The sequence below is a fragment of the Pteropus medius genome, unplaced genomic scaffold, assembly GCF_902729225.1.
Source record: "Pteropus medius unplaced genomic scaffold, Ma_sr-lr_union100, whole genome shotgun sequence".
Taxonomy (NCBI): Eukaryota; Metazoa; Chordata; class Mammalia; order Chiroptera; family Pteropodidae; genus Pteropus; species Pteropus medius.
In genome coordinates, this window is record NW_024344378.1 from 43233323 (window position 1) to 43247789 (window position 14467).

Below are 14467 nucleotides of genomic sequence, written 5' to 3' on the forward strand. Positions count from 1 at the left end.
GTTGTTGTACCATTCATATTGCCAAAGTGTATAAAAGTTTCTCACCAACACTTAGTATTGCAAAAATTTTTAATGTTTGCCAATGGAGGTTATATTCTTTAGGAAAGAAACTGTGTGTGTGTGTGATGTGTGTGTGTGTGTTATATTTCTTCCTATGGCAGAGCTCAAGGTGATTAACAAGCAGGAAAGCTAAGATGAAATTAGAGTTATGTGCATAGGAAGTTAGATAAGCACAGTTCCTATACCCATATTATGTGTATTTTCACATCTCTTTTCTAGAGAGGTGATTGGAAATAGGACAGAAATTCTTGCTTTATTATTAAGGAAGTAGTTGTAAGGATAGTGGGCAATTGCTTAAACATTTATTCTTTGATACTGTATTCTTTGATACTGAAGTCTAGAAAGAATTACACTTTCTTTTCTTCTCCTTGAGTAGACACCTCATGTTATTGTTTAGTTTCCTGTGACTTGTTTAACTCTTTCATTTCTATTATAAATTTCAGACCTCTTTTCTGATAGGTTCAAATGGACCTGATGTTGCTAGATGCTATGTTTAAGACTTAGATACCAAGACAGTTGCATGCTGATGACTCTCAAATTTGTTTTTCCAAGCTAAACCTCTTTTTCAAGCTCAAAATTGTCCCAGAATTGACCAGTGGGAGCAATTTATCCTTTTTTTTGAATGAGCATTTATTTAGACAGTTTCTAATTTTTTTACTGCTGTGAAACAAAGTGAAATAGTTGTGTTGCCACAGCACAATCACACCTTCAGGGCCTCTGCCTGTGCTCTTTCCTATGGATAAAATCTCCCCAGCTTCCTCTACTTCTTTCGAATCAACTTAATGAGCTGATTGCTGTATTTAAAATTGCAACCTTCCCCTTCTCTGCTTTTTCCCCTCTCCCTCTGACTGTCACAATTTGACACACTTTGTATATTCTGCTTATTTGCCTTTTTAAATTTTCTGCCACCTCACTCCCTCCCACTCCATGATTGAACACAAACTCCCCAAGTGCAGAGGTTTCATTTTGCTCACTGCTGTTTCTCCAAAGTTTAGAACAGTGCCTGGCACATAACACGGGCTCAACTAACATTTATGGAAAGAAGAGAATGAGTGTTGCCGTGGATGGTTTTCTGAGTCTGTGTAGGATATTCCCATTTTGATACATTTAAAGTTAATAATTTCAATTAATTGACAAAAGCCAGAATATTGCTACTTCATGATAGTCTGTTTCCTTTTGTTCTTTATGAAAATAAAGTTCTGACTGAAATTTTTCCAACATTCTTTTCATCTAGGTCCAAGGAGATTGTTTCGGACAAGGTATTCACAATTAGGCTTTTGGAACATTGACTGAGAAGACTTCATTTCTGCAGATAGGACTGACCAGTAATTCCACATTTCTGTCTTTTTCTAACCAAGGTATTTATCTGATTGTAGCACTGAAAACACACAGTGCAGTCATTAGTTTCTGCTTGCAAACCTGGAATGTGTGTTCCTCCTGGGTAGGAGGCAAATTTTATTCAATGCCTGGTTCCTAGCTCAAAAATAAATTTGACTGAAAGCAAGAAAGCTTGAAAATTTAGGATCTTTTTCAAAAGGACAATCTAGTTATGCTTCTTAAATCAAGTATAACAATGAATAATTACTTGCAGAATGGGAGTAGAATGGTGTGGAAGGCAATGATAGAATGACTCTTTTTCTTCAGTTGAAGTTTGACCTAAGAGGAATGATAGCTCCATGAACAAAATTTTCCTTACCGGTGTGACCCCATTAAAGATCTGGATTTCCTTGTCTGTGTCATGACTGACTGCTGGAAGAAGAAAGCCATCAAACACTTACGGAGAAATTCAGATGCTCCGGTCTTAATTTTGGCATAATGCCACTGGCTATTCTTCCTAATGCTGACAACTTACTTCTTCCTGTGCCTTATTTTTCATCCGTAAAATAAGACCACCGTCAAAGTGCAGGGGCAAATAACTAACAAAAATGTTATGATGACCTTTGCAGACGTCAAGCGCTGAGTCAAGGGAACGCAACTCTCTTCTGGCATCTGCTAGTGACCCAGATATGGCTCAATGGTGTCATCTCTGACTTGGCACCTCCTTATGTATCTATGAATATTCAATTTAGAGACCCTAAAACTTTTCTCTCAGCCCGAGAACCCCTTGGATAAAAGATAATGACAAGAAAATCTTGACACTTGTCTCTCTCCCCAGTACTTTCCTTTGACCTCAAAAAAAAAAAAAATGTTGGGAGGAGGAGAGGCTTAAGGGAGGGGTAAAGGTGGGTAAGGGGAAGGGTCCAGAGGGGAGTCCAGCTCCAGTTTGGGGAAATCCAGCTCGCGTTTTGCCTCTCGCTCAGTGGTGTAGGGTCCAGCGAAGGCAGAGCCCCAGCTTCACTCCCTAAGGTCTGTCCTGGGGAGACACTGCTGCTCCGGGGGGCTGACCTGGCGGGGAGCGGCAGCGCAATCCGCTCCGGCGCCGCTTTGTGCGCGCAGCCGCTGGCCTCTCTGCTCCCCGGTCTGCCCCCCGGGACGCCCCCCCTGCCGCACCCCAGTCATGCAACTCTACCTGCTTCTCCACTGTGGACCTTTGGGAAGCAGCCACTCACCGCGGGAGCTCGGGCCCTAACCGCTCCAGGAGCCGGTAGGTGTCCGCCCGGAGCCAGCCCGCGACCCTCGCTCGGGCTGGAGCCACGGGCTCTGAAGTTGTGGGGACCAGCGCGAGTTGGAAAGTTTGCCCGAGGGCTGGTGCAGGCTTGGAGCTGGAGGAACGCGCGCTGTCTTCGGAGCCTGAGCGGGCCACTGGTGAGTTGGGGCCGGGGCAGAGGAGAGGGGCGCCGGGACCCCCACGCGGAGGCCGGAAGGGAGTGCGAGGGGCGGCGCTCTGCTTGGGCTGGACGTGGGCCGGGTCTCGGCGTCCGCGGGTCCTCTGGGATGCGCAGGGGTGGGCCCGCTCCCTGCGGCGACCCCCCGCCCCGGGCCGCTTAAAGCTCTTTTGTTGCGGGTGGGAAACAATGCCCCCAGCCGGAGGACAAGGCCTCTTGCCCCCAAGGCCCCTTGCCCCCAAGGCCTGGCTGCTGGGCCGGGTGGGGGAAGCGAAGGCGCCTCAGGCTAGGACCCCGAGCTCCGCTGGAAGCCGGGCTGGAATGGGAAAGGGCAAGTGTGGCCTGGAGGAATGGCACTGGCGATAGAGGTGCCTCTTAGGAGATTCAGAGGTCGCGGCGCCTCGGGATGAGGAGAGGGAAGAGTTAGGGCAAGTTGCGGGGGGGGAGGAGTCCGGGCTGTTCCATGCTTAAGCGTACCCCCAAATAAGTTTTCTCCCTCCCTCATGCTGATAGAGGAGACAGGTTCGTTGGGAAAATATTTTGGCGATTGCATCCCTCAGCATTTCGGAGAAGGGGCTTCAAGGATGAAACTTTTGGAGTGGAGGTAGTAGAGGAGTCCGGCCAGAGGCTGACATAGAGTTCTATGGATCCGGGAAGAAGGGAGTAGGGAACTGAATTAGTGTTCTGTCAAAATGGCTTTTAAAAAACTCTTAAGAGCGCCACTCGGTCGTCGAATGCAGTGGCGTTGTCGCTTCAGTCTCACTCTGGCGTTAACCCAAACAGGCTCAGAGGGCGGGAGGTGCGCAGAGCTGGATGCCTGGACCAGCAGCAGTGCGGCACCTGAGGGGCGGGTGCGGATGGCGGGGGTGGCAGGGACAGCCGCCAGTTTGAGTCGTGACAGGGAAGAGACGGGGCTGGATCCCTCTCCCCCTGTCCCTCTTTCTCCTCTCCTCACTTCCTTCCCTCCCTTTCGTCTCTCACCCACCCTCTCAACCGATTTAGTTTCTAGAACGTCTGTGTGCAGTCTTATAATTCTGCAGAAAGTGGTCAGGAAGTTGCTGGCCGGCTCCAGTAACTTTTCCACGTGCATGGGGAACCCAAGTTGGGCATTCCTGAGCCAATAAAAATTAATGTATCATCAAGAGAACAAATGTTGCTTGAACTAGGAGGTTTCCCCCCGCCCCCAACTCGTCCTCCTTCCAAATTAACTATCTTGCATAGGTCACTCTTGTGCCGCCACCTCTCCTCCCAGATTCCACCCTCACAAAATGAGCTGCATAATCCACCATAGTAATGATCAGTTTACGAAGAAATGTTTGAAAAGTGCTTCAAGACCTTGAGCGAAGAAAAGATTAGGTGCACAACCTAGCGGCGGGGTGCGCTGCCGGCAGCACCAGGATGGGTTGAAGGGCGGCGCTCTGGGCAGCAACTGCAGGTCGGCCCTGAACCGAAATGTGCTCATCGTTTACCCCTCCCCCTCCCAACAAAATAAAATAAAACAAAAATGTTGATTGGCTTCCTTAGGCCTCAGGATGTCAAAAAGAATATGAAAAGGCGCTCGTTAACCAGTGGGGCAAGAGTTATTTGGGGGCATATTAGGAATTTATGACTACAGTTGAACGGGGGTGGGGGGCGGATTTACGCAGATAGGTGCGTAAAAAAGGAAATGTTTGGAGATTAGTCCGTGTTATTTCCAAGAACTAAAGACTTAGCAAACACGATTTGGGGTGTGTTTCCTGATTTTACTGGTTTTGCTACACAGGTTAAAAACTGAGTCCCTTTCCTTCTCACTTAAGGGATCTTAGTAAGATTGCTTGTCAACCTCTGACAGTATTTAAAACCATGCTAGAATTTAAATTAAACTTCACAATCAAGATATATGGGTGTTAGCTTACAGTGTCTTTTTTTCCTTGCAAAGATTAATAGCTCAGACTTATAGCTCTGGGACCATCGCTTACCATTTTAATGGGAGTTAGCTTATCGCTCTCAGCTCCGGTATACCAGAACTGATGGGTCGGAGGTTTGGATCACCACGGTCCCTGCCCTTTGTTCCTTTTCTCTTCCTCCAATCTTCTTTATCTGGTTTGTCTCTCCCCTCCCCCACCCTCCTCTTTGCGTCTTCATCTTTCTTTCCCTACACACTTAAATTTCTCTTCCTCCCGCCCCTCTGTTTTTCTGTCTTTGGTCTTTAGTGTTTTGATCCCAGTTGTCTTTTTAATATTCTAGCTTCATTACCATAAATTTCTTCCTTTTCCTCTGTCTTTTGGCCTTTTTCTTTTTAGACATTTTTTTCCTTCTCATGCTTTTCCCTCTTCCCAAATGTGTTTTATGCTTTTCTTGTTTTTAGAGGGTCATTCTATCTCCATTTTAACTTCTCCCTTCTTTTTTCTGTGGCCCTTTTTGGCCTTTTTTTTTTTTCTTGCTCTCTGCAGGGCAGCAGGGTTATTTTACATATGGAAGGAGTCTTTGACTAAATCTGCTGGCATTCTAGTGAGTTTCCCTGAACAGCCTTTCCTTGTGCCGAGGGCTCTCACACTTCCTGTGGTAGAAAACTATCTAGGAACTGCAAGCAACCCGCCCACCTCCTCCTCTTCCTTTAGATGTAGAACTTAGTTGCTCGAGGAAACTAAGCCAGGTGGTGCCTTTTAAAAAGAAATATTTTAAGTCTGTATTTCTCAGTCAAGTGCAGTAGCCTTTAAATTCTGAGTAGCCTTTAAATTCTGAATGAAGTGACTATGAAAACAGCGTTACTTTTTCAACTAGCTATATGTATGCAAATACCACTTTTTTGGCCACTGCTGGTAGTGGGAAGGATTGCAATATAATTTTAAATTGACATGCAGGCTGGATGGTTATATCAGTTCAGCCACTTCCTGCCTAGTGGACTTTTGGAGGTCCAGAAAGAGGAGGGGGTTTAAGTGGGAGAAGACTTTGACATGGTACTGTGAATGTTGTCCTTTACAGACAGCTGATATAGTTTAGGAAGTCAACTTTCATTTTCTAGGCCAGGTGATTACTTTAATAATTGTAAAAAAAACAAACAAATGAAAAAACACCTCTCTTTAAAGAAAGACTGATTACAATTACTTAGTACGCTCACATAATATTGAGGCAAAAATCTGATCCTATTTGTTTACCAATTTGGTTAATTAAGTTTAAATTCTATGTGAATAATTAGCAGATTCTTACATAGGCCTTGTTTATCAATATTCATCCTGGGGCCTGTTCTTCCCACTTCTCCAGTCTTTAACTTGGGTCTAGCATTGTGTCTTTTCATGTTTCATATTATGAGTTGGCCTCTTATCTCTTGGCCTATAATGTTTGGATCTCATACACTCCAGTCCCCTATCTCACAAGGACATTTTAGGAAAAAAAATTTTTAATTGTGGGTAAAGGGTTTTCATACCCTCTGGTGAAAAGATTTGTTAAATAAGTAATGTTTTGCATCCCACAGTTGTTGGGGGAGTGGGAGTTGTTTTATTTTTCTTCTCTTCCACAAAAATAACTCAGAATAGAGTCCATTAACTAGATATGGTTCCCCTCATGAGCCTACTGTATACGTTTAGTAACAAGGGCATCATGCTCTTATTTTCTTCTTTGGTCATGTTATCCTATAGCTATCTCTGTAGCACTCAGACTCTTGAATATATTCTAGGGTAGAATAAAACTGATTCTGAGAAATAATCGAAATGTCAGTTTTCATCAGAAGTGAAAAATGGAAGTGGAATTAGTATTCAGTTCTGAATGTACCTTTTTTGTATAACTTAAATACTCTAATAAATAAAAGCACCAAAAAAAAGGAAATGGAGCACTTAATATTGTTTATAGATTATTAAGGAAAATAAATTTAAGGAGTTCTGTGGGGATAATTCCATATTTAAATATGGACCTATTTAATAGAATGGACTATATTATTTATTTATTTTTTAATTTCAGAAGAAGATTGCAGCCTCTTCTCCCAGAGTTCAGCTCTGGGGTAACTTGGTTTATCACTAAAGGTTACATTTCATCAGTGGAGCCAAGGTTGATAAAATTAGAATCTTGTGGGAGCCCTTATTTTGTTTCTGATTGTCTGTTTCTTTGGCTGGGTGGTACCCAGTGGTTTCTCCCCTGCAGTCGTGTTTTTCAGGGGTCATTGGCCTCTTTCATGATCTCATAAAAAGGCTGTTACCATTTAAAGAGGCCACATCTTCCCAATCAATGTTGCTCATACCTTTTCCATTTCCTTGGCAGGCTCTTTTTTAAGAGATAAGGCCTGACTGGTCAACATTATCTTAATTACAAGTCTGAATTTTTAAAGCACTTCAATTTAAAAATATAAAAGAATATATAAGAGACAGAGATTGATTTATAAACTACTTTCAAAAACAGATCCCATGACACCCTCTGGCATGTCCAGATTACTTGCCTACGTATATGAATTTTAATTTCCCTGATTATAATACCTAGATGACATGCTCCTAATAATTTTTTAGCAACGTAATCTTGATACAAGAGAAAAAGCATGCTTATACTGATACTGTTGAATTTCTAGAGAATGGAATGGATTGCTTTTGATTATCTGAAAAAACATTCTTATAAAGATTGCTGACTTTCTAGAGATTGCAATTGCAAATGTCTTTTGTTTTCTAAAAATGCTGGTATAAAAGTCAGTGGTTTTTGGAGAAAATATCTAATAGTTTTTCACAGCCAAAGAGTTACTGCAAGCCATTTTTTTCTTTTTTCTTTTTTTTTTTTTAAGAAAGGGAGAAAGCAGTAAGCTTGGCTGCCAAGAACTCGAGTGAAGTATTCTTTGGCCTAGTGTTTGTATTTAGCACGGTTGTATCAAAATGTTATTTTCTTGTGGTTTTCATTAATGTCTATTTAAAAAGTCTTTCTTAAAGGCAAAATGCTTTGACTCTGAGTTGTGCTCTGAGATCTTTTATTATAGTGTGTGGCCTGCACTGTGTTAGGTGGGAACAGAAACAAAAGAACTTGATCTTGCCTTGTGCTATATAGCAGACTGTGTTAAACTAGTTCTATAATAATAACTACCACTTGGCCTATTTTCTCTTATTATTACTTTTTGTATTTGGAGTTGTAATCAGCCTTTAAAAAAAACTCATTTTTTAAACATCTATTATATGCCAGCCCTGTGCTAATAAGCCTTTACATACATATAGCATCTTATTTTATTCTCATGGTAACCCAATGAGGTTGGTACTATTATTCTTCCTATTCTGTTACACATAAGGAAACTGAAGTGCAGAGAAACTAAGGAATTTGTCAGAATCACATGGCTAGTAATGTTTCTGAGTTGGAAACTGAACCCAAGTCTGCATAATTCAGAAGTCCTTCTTACCCTACCTCTCCCTCCTCCCCCAACCTCATATCACAAGGATGAAACCTAGGTTTCCCTGTAGGAGCCCATTGATACCTCAAAACAACTCATTTCAGATGCAGAAACCTTGACACTCAGTTAAGTACTTTACTAAAGGACATAGCTGATAATCACAGGTTCAAATTTAGGGCTTTCTGATGTGATACCTTCTGTAGCCACTAAACCAACCAATGCATTTAGGGATTACCTGGATCAGATCAGTACAGCAAAAACAAAAAAGAAAAATTTGAGTATGATAGAGGGCTGTCAAATTTTTACTTTAAAAATAAATAAATAAATAAAGCCTATCCCCCACCTTTTTCACAAAAGAAAAGACTTTTACTACATTTTAGTGAGAGAAAACAGGAAGGCATAATTTCAGAATAAGGGAGAGTTGTTTAAATGCATCTATTCAACTTTGTGAAAAGATTTATACTGCCTCATTTTTTCTTCCTCATTTTGCCACAGACTGTGATCACTTGATGGCAGACCAGTTTTTGGTAACGATTCTCCTACAATATGCTTTCTCAAAATCCAACAACCTGTCAACTGTTAAAGAATTATCACCCAGTCTGTTGTCACACTGTTGGTTCTGTGATTTTTGGAGAGTCTACACATATATTTTTTTTTTATGGTGAGCTTCATCCTCCTTCAAACCTTGGTCTCATTTTGGGTCAGGATAAACAATCTGAGGAGATTAAAAGGCAATTGATGATGGTTCTTGGTCATCCCTCTTTTATTTTCTTTTTTCTCGTTTATCTTGCTTAACATCTTTTGCTGTGTTAATTATCCCATATTTTTCTTATTTCCAATTTCATGGCCTAGGCATTCACCTTGAGACTTTTGAGACCCTTGATGGAAGAGATTTTAGAACCATCAGTTTTTGGATTAGTTGAGTAAAAGAGAAGAAGCGGATCATTTCTGAGTGTGGGCAATGCCCGCTATAGTGCCTTCCTTATACATAGTAGGTACTCGACAGATACTTGTTGGACCAGTGAGTCTTATTTGTAGCCTAATCTGTTAATGGTAACTCCCAAGATTTTATGCTATCATTTGTGTGGATGGAAAAAGCTCAAAATTTGTGGATTGTTAATTGGAATGTGGTATTAACATTATTGAATCTCCAAGGAGTAGAGTTTCTTGGATTATATAAGCCTCTGGTTTTTACCAGCTTTGTTGTCAAACAGATGATACCTCTCTCTGCCTATATGGTGATGTGCTGAGGAAAGAGATTAATAAATAATTTTTTAAGTATCCAAATTTGTGAAGATTGGGATTTGAGCTTTCAACTCCATGTAACAACAATAGTTGTAGTTTCCAATCTAAAGGAACTTGATCAACTTAATCAGTTGTCACAGTAATTAAAGGAGCTTTATTGTAAATCCAGCATTTAAATGATATGTGTTTTTGTGTGCATGTCTATATTTTCCTTTTGCAGCAAAAATCTTCAGTTCCCTAATTTTAATTAATAATTGGTAGTAAATATTCCCATTTGAAAGGGAAAATGTGTAGGAGAAAGACTCACTTCCAATGTTTTTTTGTTATTTCAGACCAAAACCTTGTGCAAGTGAGCTCGACCATGGTGCATCCAGATTCTCCTCAAAAGTGAGACTTTCTGAAGGACCAATGACTCTGTTTCCTGTGCTCTTTCATTTTTTCCTACTCCGTAGCTATGTCTCGATCCCGTCATGCAAGGCCTTCCAAATTAGTCAGGAGGGAAGATCTAAACAAAAAGAAAAACAGTCAGCTGAAGAAGACATCCAAGGCAGCCAACAAAAATGTGGCATCGGTCAAGACAATGAGCCCTGGGAAATTAAAGCAATTAATTCAACAAAGAGATGTTAAGAAAAAAACAGAACCCAAACCACCAATGCCAGTTAGAAGCCTTCTGACGAGAGCTGGAGCAGCACGAATGAATTTGGAGAGGACTGAGGTTCTTTTTCAGAACCCGGAATCCTTAACTTGCAATGGGTTTACAATGGCTCTCCGAAGTACCTCTCTTAGCAGGCGACTCTCCCAACCTCCAGTAGTCATAGCCAAACCCAAGAAAGTTCCACCTCCTAAAAATTTAGAAAAGAAACATGAGTGTAATTATAAGGTACTCACTAACATGGGAGTAAAGCACTCAGGAAACGATTCTGTCTCAATGCAAGACCCCCTAATTCCTCCCGATATAGAGAATCTAATTGGCATACAAAATGCATCTTTAATTAAAGGTGAGAGCCAAGAGATAGCCCAGTCTTGGTCCCAAAGGGCTGAGGATTCCAAAATAAATATTCCCATTCACAGTGGTCCTGCAGCAGAGATCCTTTCTGGGTCATTGGAAGGCACCTGTAATGGTGAAGGAGTATTCTCTAAAGAGACATTGAATGATATCAGTAATTCCCCTAGAATGTTTGCTCAGGACACTCTGTGTGCTCCTTTGCTCCAAAGAGCAGCTCTCAAGGTTACCTCTGAAGGAAACTCTAGCATTCAGTTAGAAGATTTGGGTTCACGAGTAGAATCTCTTAAGCTATCTGATTCTTACCAGGAGCCCATCAAAAGTGAACATGATTGCCGCCCCACCTCCAGCTTTAATAAAGTTATTATACCTGAATTAGACCTTAGAAACTATTTGTCTATTGGTGGGTCAATGTATCCTACCTCATTAATAAAACTCCTCTTGACAGGCTCAGAACAAAAAACCCTTGGTGCTAAACCAGATCATCCAGAGGTACTCAAAGCTACTCTAGATAAACAGGAAGTTCCTGACACCACCCCTGTCCTAGGACAGGCCTTTAGTGCTGTCCCACATCAATGGGAAGTTCCTGGTGCTAACCCAGTTCATGGAGAGGCTTTGGGTGAGACCCAAGACCCACCAGAATTCCCTGGTGCTATCTCAGTCCAAGGAGAGGTCTTTGGTGCTATCCTAGACCAACAAATCCTTGGTATGGGTGGTGGTACTGTCTCAGACCCACCTATCTTTCTTCCTGCCCCTCTAAACCCAATTGCTACTTATAATACTCTCCCAGAATGGCCTGATCCCCAGGGTACCGTTTCATATGGCCTTGAGGTCCAGGGTGCTATGCCGATATTGCCTTTGGGCGGCTCAGGTTACACTCCTCAACCATCATCACACTCAGAGATAAGTTTGGTACCTCCAATAATGGCTATAAGCAACATAGAAAATGAGAAGCAGGTTCATATAAGCTTTCTGCCAGCTAACACTCAGGGGTTCACATTAGCCCCTGAGAGGGGACTCTACCATGCTTCACAGGGCATTGCCCAATACTCCCAAGCTGATCCTAGCAAACCAGAAGGTGGGAACTCCCAGATCAACACCACAGTGGTGTCTAGGCCAGTGTCACTTGCCAGTACCTCCTCTTCTCCTTCCTATACAACTTTGCTACCTACATTGGAAAAGAAGAAACGAAAGCGATGTGGGATCTGTGAGCCCTGCCAGCAGAAGACCAACTGTGGTGAATGTACTTACTGCAAGAACAGAAAGAACAGCCACCAGATTTGTAAGAAGAGGAAATGTGAGGAACTGAAAAAAAAACCATCCGTCATTGTGTCTTTGGAGGTAAGTAAATACCCACGGGGCTGGGAGATGCCTTTGAGATTTGGTAGAGTGATCTGTGCAGAGGCAGTTTGCTTCAGTATTATATCTTTTTACTGTGATATAAAATGTTGCTTTAAGTTATCTGTATGAATCTGGACCTCCCTGCAATATGTCTTCTGTAGTGATACATGAGTTTATTTTTAGAATTTGTCTCAGAAATTCTTCGATTATAGGATTTGATGGAGACATAGAGAAATTTTATTAAATGTGGTTTTGCAAATATTTCCACTATGCCTCATTTCGGCTAAATGTGTGTCTTTTTTTGGAAGTTACAGATTTAAAAATTAAGAGTGGAACAAATTCATTAACTTCCTTGCAGCTTGAGACACTCGAGGAATTAAATTTCTTTTCTTTTGAAAGAATAAACTGTCTGTATTCTTAATCTTGAAACTTCGCCTTGAACGTATAACAATAATACAACTTTCCTCTCGATTTTTGGCAGGTGATTTCTACCACTTCTGCTGTAATCTCACAGGATTGTTGGGATTAAATGGTATTTAGAAGCTGAGCCCGGAGTGGTGGCATTCCTGCAGTCCCAGCTACTCCAGAGGCTGAGGCTGGAGGATTGCTTGAGCCCCGGATTCTGGGCTGTAGTGCCTGCACTAAGTTCAGTGTCATTATGGTGTCATTATGGTGACCTCCCTGGAGTGGGGGACCACCAGGTTGCCTAAGGAGGGGTGAACTGGCCTAGGACAGGAACGAACAGGTCAGAACTCTGGTGCCAGTCAGCAGTAGGATTGTGCTTGTGAATAGCCACTACACTCCAGCCTGGGCAACATAGCAAGACTCTGTCTCTTTTACCGCTCCCTGATTTAGAGAATCCTGTATCTCCAAATAAGATAATAAAAGTTGAAAAAGAAGGAAGTTGAAAATGGTTTGTAAACTCCAAAGTGATATATAGACATTAGTTCTCATTATAGTTTATGAACCTAAGGTAGTAAAAGTATTGGTTGACTTAGACTTCATTTAAAGGATTTTATGGAGCTTGGTTAATACTCAAACTTGGCTTTTCAGATGTTTAAAACACCTGTCAACTATGGTGTTTTTAATTTTTAGCTCACTCACTTGAAGCTAAGATTTATTTTGTGTCTATTATGAATACAGTTATGGCAGAATAGATGAATTTAAAAGTATTATGAACTTAAATTCAGTCAGTCTTTTCTATTTCATTCTTGACTTAAATTATCTGCAAAAATGCTGACTTCCTATTTGACTAAGCCATTGCAAACAAAAGGTCAGACATTTAACCAAACATTTGTTGATGGGTATTTAAAGTGTTTCTAAAATATTCTGTTATTGCAAACTTTACTGCAATGAATAGTCTTCCTTTACTCAAATTACTTTGTAATATGAGTTTATCACAATGTTGCCAGTTACTTAACAGTTTACAAACCTACATCTAAAACACTTAGTAGCAATGTCTTTAGCAGACACCTCCCTTGTAAGCTCCTGTTTTGTAATATTATCAAATGACATGCTTGCTAAAGATACTCTGTCTCTAATAGATATAAACAAATTTGTTCTCTTCTTTCCCAAACTTACTCTTCCTCTTGCATTAGGTACTTGGTTCAATGGCTTATCTGTAATCTACACGGTCACCCAAAAGGTAAAATTCAGTCAGCCTTGATACTTTTCTCTCTTTCTTCTAGAGTCTCTTGTTCTATAAGATCTGAGCACTTCTATCTCTCCATTTTCTTGGTTACTGCTGTAGTTAAGGGTTTTATCTCTTACTGGGACAATTTCAGTGCTCTTTTTATTATCTGCAAGTATTTATTGCACTTCTACTCTGAGTTGTGCACTGGAGATTTGCTGTGAGTGTACCAGGCAGCAGGGAAGTCAGGGTGTTAAACAACAAGCGCTCCTTAGTGCGATTTGAGTTTTCTTTCTGATAACTCTGATTCTCTTACTTAAATACACTTAATGCTCTTCTGTATGTATGGTATATCTCACTGAAAACAAAAGAAAATAGAGCAAAATTCATTAGCATGCAACACAAGACCTTCAAGATCTTGGCACAGCTGATTGCCTCTGTCTACTTTGTTGTCACTTCTCAGATTGTATTTAAAGTTTCAGCAGTATCTGGCTACTTATATTTCCCCAAGCTAACCATACATCTTCCCGCCTCAGTGTTCATGCTCATGGTACATCTTCCTTTCCCTATTTGACCAAAGTCTACCCATTCACTCACTCCTCACGGTGCCCCAGCTGTACTTGTGTGTTCCGTTGGTTTCATATCAGTGCACTTTGTTTTTCTAGTGCCTGTCTAGGCAGGTACTTAGTTAATATATAGAGAATATATTTGTAACTCAGATAGTCAGGTTTATAAATTTAGATGTTGGTGTGTAGTTTACACATGTAAACATGCTCTGGCAAGTAAGTGTGGCCACTGTTGTCAAGTTGTCAAGTTCTGTTAGTATGGGGGGTGGGAAAAAAGATTTGTTAAGGGATGAAAGACCTTGGCTGTTGGTCATAATCTTCCAAACACCACATACTTTATTTAAAAAAAAAAAAAACTTTCATTTTGACATAATTCAGATTTATAGAAAAGTTATGAGTTGTACAGAAAATTTGACATATCTTTTGGCCAAATGATAATATTTTAACATTATTTTATCTTTTTATCTCTCTTTCTCTATCTCTCTGACTCAGCTCTTTATATTTTTCTGAAACAATTGAGATTAA

At 41.1% G+C, this 14467-nt stretch overlaps 1 protein-coding gene across 3 annotated transcripts in view; it reads left to right on the forward strand.

The window, feature by feature from the left end:
* Nucleotides 1-2665: 2665 nt before the first annotated feature.
* The window catches only part of TET1 (tet methylcytosine dioxygenase 1), a 106690-nt gene continuing 94888 nt past the window's right edge, over nucleotides 2666-14467 (forward strand). For 2 of the 3 annotated variants that reach the window (XM_039871963.1, XM_039871964.1), the window contains exon 1: nucleotides 9857-11746. In XM_039871963.1, the coding sequence (XP_039727897.1) occupies nucleotides 9857-11746 (1890 nt within the window). Of the gene's footprint in view, nucleotides 2806-9734; nucleotides 11747-14467 lie in introns of those variants that run through there. The other variant, XM_039871962.1, reaches the window with a different exon arrangement.